Source organism: Colletotrichum fructicola, assembly GCF_000319635.2.
Source record: "Colletotrichum fructicola Nara gc5 chromosome Unknown KSG_Nara_v1_contig11, whole genome shotgun sequence".
NCBI lineage: Eukaryota > Fungi > Ascomycota > Sordariomycetes > Glomerellales > Glomerellaceae > Colletotrichum > Colletotrichum fructicola.
This window is the reverse complement of record NW_027094061.1, coordinates 1976648-1984079: the sequence shown is the minus strand read 5'-3', so window position 1 is coordinate 1984079 and position 7432 is coordinate 1976648. Positions and strand designations below refer to the sequence as shown.

At 47.5% G+C, this 7432-nt stretch overlaps 2 protein-coding genes across 2 annotated transcripts; one reads left to right on the top strand and one right to left on the bottom strand.

Moving 5' to 3' along the window:
- Window positions 1-395: 395 nt before the first annotated feature.
- Window positions 396-969, bottom strand: CGGC5_v017085 (uncharacterized protein; the record flags this gene model as incomplete). Its single annotated transcript, XM_066153743.1, has 3 exons — window positions 396-418; window positions 509-651; window positions 932-969. The coding sequence occupies 3 exons, from the start codon at window positions 967-969 to the stop codon at window positions 396-398; spliced, it is 204 nt and encodes a 67-aa protein (XP_066006822.1).
- Window positions 970-1831: 862 nt separating this feature from the next.
- Window positions 1832-2499, top strand: CGGC5_v017084 (uncharacterized protein; the record flags this gene model as incomplete). The annotated part of the gene is made up of 3 exons (XM_066153742.1): window positions 1832-1879; window positions 1999-2295; window positions 2347-2499. The coding sequence occupies 3 exons, from the start codon at window positions 1832-1834 to the stop codon at window positions 2497-2499; spliced, it is 498 nt and encodes a 165-aa protein (XP_066006823.1).
- Window positions 2500-7432: the final 4933 nt, after the last annotated feature.

The window sequence follows — 7432 nt, the reverse complement described above, 5'->3', positions numbered from 1 at the left end:
GATTATCTTTTATCCTGTCCCAGACAGGGTTGCGTAATATGATAGGCAGCAAGTAATAATCATCGTAGCTAGCTGGACTCTGGGGTTTTCAGATCTTTACGCGAATTAAAGGGAAGCCACCGCAAGCGTTTTAGATAAGAGACTATAGCTTCCTCACGCCTTCAGACTTTGTGGATCAAACTGAGAGGACTAGGAGCAGCACAGAACTACGAACGTGGACCGATATATTTCTGTTTTATCTATTGAGTTATATTTGTTTTACGCGGTAGCACTCTCTATGTTGAGCTTCCTGTTTCGTTCTATTGCTGCTTTTAAAAACAACCCTAGATAGTTAAAAGCCCCCCAGCTTGCTAGATTGAGACCTGTGACTTCGATAACGACATGGATTCCGGTTTTCAGCTGCGGCTCAGGGTCGGGTCTATTCTGCCCCCAATCTGATTAGCCCTATGTCAAAGCGACCCATCTCAAGTGAACGCCCACATCATCGACGCAAGGGGGCGCTGCTTACATATACGTCTCAGATTTCTGAGGTTGACCAGGAACAGGACCAAACCAATTACCGCGATGACCATTGCGAGTAGCGAGATGATCATGGTCTTGTTCATGGTGCCGATGTGAAGTGCGACAAAAGATAAACTCTTGCAATCAGCGCTAGGAAGGCAGGCACGTTAGCTAGTGTTTTCTAACAGAAAGGCATGCTGTGAGGTGTTAGTATGAGCAGGTTTCAGTCTCAGTGGCTTTATGATGTTTACATCTGAAAAGGTAGTCTAATTTTTGAAGCCTATAGCCACTGCCACCAGTATGACGTCCCATACCCCTGAATAGACCCCTGTTCTTTAGCTTCAACGCCAGACCAACAAACGCTCGTTGGCTGTGGGACATAACTAACGGCTGATGCTACCCTGTTACGGTGAGAAAAAGCTAAACATACCTAATCGCGACGCTACCAGATAATGACAACGACAACATGTTAAAGCTACAGCGTGAGGCACCTTGAAAAAGAAAAAGAAGAAAAGAAAAAGCAGAAAAGAAAAAAAAAGAGAAGAAAAACCCACATCTAGTTATGTTGATAGCCACGTTAATTAGCTTACACCCTCGTTCTTGAGATACCATGGGAACTAACGATAAGTAAGCCTGACTATAAGACTACTCATGCTAGTTAAAGTTATCATTCTTGAGTGCACTGGCTGCAATCTGATTGAATGCTTGCTATGGTCTCCTGGTTTGATTCGTTCGTTGAATTTGCAGGGGTCCAGTCACTAACGCCCCCATTATAGAACTGTTTTTGGTAGCTTCAAGCCAAAAGTTATACAGGCTACGCTGCCGAAACACCTGTTAAGTTAAATTTCCCGATGTTACTGCCACTGCAGTTAACGCCTGTGGGCTTGTAACTACATAGTGCATAGAAGGACATGTTATCACTGATGCCTTTGCTTTGTGATGCGGCTGGTTGCCCTGACCCGCTTGTAACACACAGGTGTGAACCCAACTGACTATAGTGAGCATGATACTCAGACATTCCAGCGATGTTACCATTAGGAATTTGTGGCAAGCGTCTGACGAAGACCGCGAGTTACTGACGGAAGAGCTGGCGAAACGGATATAAGTCACGCAGCATGAGAAAGAAAAGAGCTGCGAGTAAGATCTCATCGCGTCGTCCTAATGCTCTCAAGGACGAAACAAGAAGATGAAACAGTGGACAATCCCAGAATCTAACGACAAGAGCGAGCCTCATTATGAATTGATTCACCGTGCTCTTTCGACGCGACACGATCGGTCCATGACTTTACAAGATCTATACCGATGGTTCCGGCAAAACACTCGAAAAGAAATGGCGTGGTCTGAAGGTAGCATTCGCTATAATCTCAGTGTGAACGAGGTACAGCTTATACTTCTACCTGTCTGCATATGATCCTTTCGGCAATCACCGGAAATCGATGAATCTCTATCTTTATGCTGAAGAACACCCTGTTCTAATTTGTTCGCCCACATGGGAAGGCATTCATTATGAAACCTGGGGAGCGGTCAACGTGGCAAATCTCGCCACAATTCATCGGAAAGGCTCCGCCCACAAGTTCGTTCCGCAGACAACCAACGGCAGCCCGCCAATCATCGTCGATGCTTGACAGAGAAGATATGACGGTCATATCAGGAGCAGCAGCCGAAGTCTGTTATGACGAATCAATGAGCCCGAGCTCAACAGACAGCCTTGAAACATGGCTGGGCCCAGCCATCTCAATGGAGGGCGATCGCGATCGTCACACGACCCTCATTGATATAGGGCAACCTTCCTCGGTTTGACGCCATACCGTGCTGTCTGCGAATATTTCACTGACGCTCCATTAGATGTGCTTCCAGTGCCTGTTGGGTGGTAACAAGCAATGCGACAAGAAAAGGCCGTCGTGTGCTCAATGCTCGGATTTGAACCTTGTTTGCGAAGAACAGGCGCCCTTTCTTGTGGCTGGCAAGATGTATCTGACAGCCCTGCCGGAGATATGATTGCAGCAGTGCTACCGCGTTCTAGAGAAATTGAGATGAGAAAAGTTCACTATGATGGTTAGTATTACTGCTTTTCTTGATATAGTGCATACGCAGGCTTAGAAGACATGTGTACTAAACGATCCTGCTGACCACGGATTAACGAGTATTCCAATCATCAGCATTTTCTTCTGAGTTGCTCGGACATCTGAGTCAAAAGAACCAGTCAGTAACCTAGCTCAAGTTGTCCCTCTTGATTCTAGCTCCATGACACGTAGTGCGGAACAGTTACAATGAAATACTTAGTCGCATCGGTCAGCAACAGGAGTCTTCGCCGTCTGACTTCATGCCCGCCACCAATTCACTTCAGAGCCAATTATGCATGTTCTGTTTTTTTGCCTCCGAAAACTGTCATACCAATCATCATCACTGAAAAGGCAAGAACCTCCATCCTACCTCGCGCTTGAGTGCATGCTCGTCTCCCCCCCTATCTCTAGATCGACAAATTCGGCTTGAAATGTCCCTAGTTCTTCGCCATATTTATCCAAAAAATTATGACGAAACAGGTCTTCAAACTCTAACGCGCGTTCGTTCCCATCATCTTTCAAAGCGTTCAGCTTCAACGAGATGTGCCAACCAAGTTTAACAAGGCTGCTGAGTCCCGCAAAATCTTTGCTAGCCCCATCTATCCACGTGACTCTCCATTCTCCCTCAGATATGGTACATAGGCTGGCAACGCGCAAGCTTTGTGGCAGAGGCCTTTGAGTGTTATGGTTCTGCCAGAGTGACCTAAGTCTTTCGACAAGCCCGTTATGGTCTAATGCTATAACTTTATCAAGGTCCACTTTGAACACCTTCTTGTCAGAGTCCCTAAAGGATATTTTCTTAGTTGAAGGTGAGACGCCCTCTAAAAAATACTTCTGTGGCGAACGTCTCTTATGGTCTGGTGTCTTGTCATTCGGGGCACGTATTCTTTCTGTCCTGACTGTGGTCGTTCTTGCGGACGTGACTCGTTCATGATCCTGTTCGGTGGGCTTTCGCTCGAAGGCATCTTTGACTCCAGCATCTTGATGCTTAGTTCGTCGGGCTTCTTGCGCAGTTTGTGGTTTTCCTGAAGGAATCGATGCAGCGCTGGACTTGCCTTCACAGCTGGCCCGTGGTTCCAAGGTCCGCTTGTCACGAGACTCTTGCTGGCGACGTTCTTGTTCTTCAAGTACCCTTTGAAGGAAAACTACTCGGTTCTCGCGTCGACATATCTTATCTTCAAGCTGCGCGATCTTGTTCTCAAGCTGAGTGATCTTGGCCTTGGTGGCTATGTCTCGGTGCCGGCTGTTAGCGTCCTTCTTCTGTAGCTCAGTGACTTCATGAACAAGGCCTTTCATCTCGTTTCTACAGAGCCCAACCGTTTGATCCGAGTTCTTGACACGGTAAATAAGCATGTCGATGTACTCATCTTTCGAATTGATGATCTGTTGCCAAGTGGCCCTTTCTTTCTTGATGTCCGCTATGATTGCGTCAATGTGGCCTTCACGCTGCTGCTTTGCTATCGATTTCGTTTCGCCTCTTTGTTTGAGCAACGCTGAATTTGAGGATAATCCGCCAACATGAATCTCAGCTCCCGCCGTACTCAGCTTGGTAAAGTGTCGGGGTGGAAGTCGCTCAAACGCTGCACTTGATGTCAAACCGCTTGTTACGTGGCCCACCACGTCTTCGTCTTTCGTCTTTTCATCGGGATGAAGCTGGCTTTGTTCTAATGTGTACTGAGGGATCTCTTGTGGGTGGGAAACCACAATCTTCTCAGAGCTCATTCCTGTGACTTTCGACATGCTAGAGTCTCTCTTACCAGACATTACGTCCGGAGTAGTGCGAGTCCCAACCGGTCGGCAGGTGGACCACTGTTCTGGTAAGGTGCGACTGTGTTCGAATGGGGTATCTGTTTTCTCATGTTCAGAAGAAGTTGCTACGGGCATATTCTTACATGTGTGTATCTCGTTAGGAACGATTGGTAACTGTAGCGTTTTGTTGTCGTCGTTGTTGAACAAGACTCCTCCGGTCGGCACCGTGGTTGAATATTGGGCAGACGCCCATTCTTGCCAATTTGGGTGAGCGATTTTTGAACCAGCGACTCCGTCTGTGAGGTTTGCATGCCGGCCCCGATCACATCGAGGAAGCTTTGACGATCGGCTCTCGTCAGCAAGCCTGTCGCCCGATACCTTGGCTGCGAGCTTCGCTGACAAGTCATCCAATTGCTTGCTCAATTCGATTTGCCTCTCTCTGAGCTTGCTTTCCCTTTCTTCTCTTTTCATGAGCATGGATTTGAGCTGATCGATTTCTTTTCGTAACTCTTCTTGTTCTCCTTTTCGTGCTGTTTCTGTGGCCTGGTGTTGTGCTATCACGGTCCGTACTGCTAGGTTGTTGTGGGTTTCTTCTATGTCGCGTTCCTGTTCGTCTCCCAGCTTCCGTTCTGACACGAGGATCGTGAGCTCCTCGATTTTGGTATTTAAGCTTTCAATGTCCGCATGACATTTCATTCCAATGCGCTGTTGCTCCTCCTGGCGTTTCTTTCTTACGTCTTCATATGTTGCCAATAAGGTCTGAATGTTTTCCAGGCTGTCGATCCGCCTTTTCTGGTCTTTGGCCGCGCTATCGGTTTGGGCCACACATTCTTTCCATGCAACAAACATGGCTTGCAGTTCAGAAACTGTTCTCTGTGTTGACTTCCACTCTGCTGCCAAGCTGTCTATGTTTTCGACTCTCGCATTTAAGCCCCGGACGCTTTCCTTAACTTCTGTAGTGTCGGCCCATCTGGTGGAACTCTCTTTGTTGGCGCACTCTGCTCCCTCATTCAATGCCTTAATCTGAATCTGTAACTTCGACTGATCCGCTAAGACTGTATTCAAGCGATCAAAAAGCTGCTGGTGGTACTCTCCCATTTTGGCCATCTCTTCTTTCATTCTAATCTGATCTGTTATCAGGCCTTCATCTCGCTGCTTATAGTTTGAGAGGTCTGAAGCGACAACGTCGATTTGTCGCAATAGCTTAGTTTCCTTTTCCTCCCAAGCACTGAATTTTCTATCATGATCGAAAAATTGACTACATAGATCTACTAGCTGGGCTTGCTGATCGCTGCTCGTTGTTCCGTGTTCGAACAAGCAATCCTTCAACAAATCCATCTGTGATTCCAGACTGGACAGTGCTGTGGAAGTTTCTTCGTGTTCTTTCTTTTCTGCCTTCGCCATACTATCCCTACTTTCGGCAGTTTGGGCGATATCTCTCTCCATCTGGTCCAATCTTTGGCTGAAACTTGCAATTGTGTTCAATATTTCGTCTTGGGGCTTCAGAAAATGTGTTACAGTTTCTTCAAATAATTTCGATTTCTCGGAATAGTGGGAAAGATCGCTAATCTTCGCCTGGATCGCTTCTAGTTGAAGTGTCAACCTTTCGACCATGCATTGGCATGAGCTCAGTCGATTCTCCCACTCTAGCTCTTTTGCCATTGCTTTTGATTGGTACTCATCAAGGATGCTGGACTGGCTGTCGATCTTGCTGCCGGCAAGTTTAACGGCAGCGTCCACTGCCTTTCGCGTCTCCAAGATAGCTTGGTCTGACCGCTTCAGGCTCTCAGAGAGGTGCTCAAGGTCGATTCTGAGTCCTGTTGTTTGTGTTTTAATGCCACCAATGTCAGTCCGCAGGCCAAGAATATCGTTCTTCACCTGCCCCGCAATAGCCTTCTCAGCGCTGATCTCGACCTTAAGGTGTGGTATTTTGGAGTCTGACGAAACATTTCCATCACCTTCTGATGGCGACTCTTGCGGCATGGTCTCAATCCGTGCATATTGTGGTTCGACACGATGGGAAGCATGGCTTATGACTAGCGTCTTTGCATCGGGATTGATAATCACGTCAGGCAAACTATTGCTGCTTTGATGCGATGCCCCTATCCCTACGTTCTGCAACGGGGAGGTAGGTGATTCGGATTGAAGCCCTGCACTAATATAGCTTTTGGTCGTTTGATGCCTATGGCTGGTCTCTGCTGGAGATATCTGTTCATTGGCGCCTGAGTCCAGCATGTCTCCATCCGGCATGTCGGTGGTTGGCGGCCGCGAAGAACTCGAGCCAGATCTCACTTCGGTCAATGCGACTACAGCTTCCAACACCGGCGACATTCTTTCCATTTGTCGGGCGGCCTCGCTGTAAATCTGAGCCTCCAGATCGTCCATCCTCTTTTCTGCTGCGGCTGTGCCGTTTCGGAGTCTTTTTGAAACTTTAAGGGGCCTAACCCTGTTGTCAAGCTTCATCTCCATGAAGGTGCTCAGCATAGACACCACTCTATACTTGAATCCTGTCAAACTATTTTGACGATTGTATGTGTCGTCTTCTGTCGCAAACAACGTTCCAGTGAACTTGGCATCTTGTTTTCTTACTTCCTGTGATCCATCCTTAGAGGATGGAATTTTGTGCTTTTCGCGACTCCTATCCCGAACGGGCCACGACAACAATTGGTCGTATATGCGCAGGGCTTCACCCTCTGGCAGTTGATCCCCAGCTAGAAGGTCTTCGTCGTTATCAAAGTTGAGTGGGAATTTTTTACTCGACTCTAACGCTTTCAGACTCTTTATGGGGCCCGAAACGATATTTTCGATGTCCCCCGGAAACCAGTCGTATCTTGTCCATAGGTCTTTCAGATCCGCATCTGGTAAGTAATGGGCAAGGGTGCTCAGGCAGATGAAGAACTGGTCCAGATGGGCTTCATGAACGTTCTGCACAGCTCGTTCCCGAATGCGTAATCTCGTGTTGGTGGTGAGATTTCCGCATTCTCCCCGGGCGCAACCTGTTTTACAGGCTCTATCTACCAGTCTGAGACACCGGAGGAGAAGATGTCCTATATGCTGATTGGAATACTCAAAATGCGCCTCCTTAGATAGGCGATGGCCCTTAATTGTCCTTCTGAAGT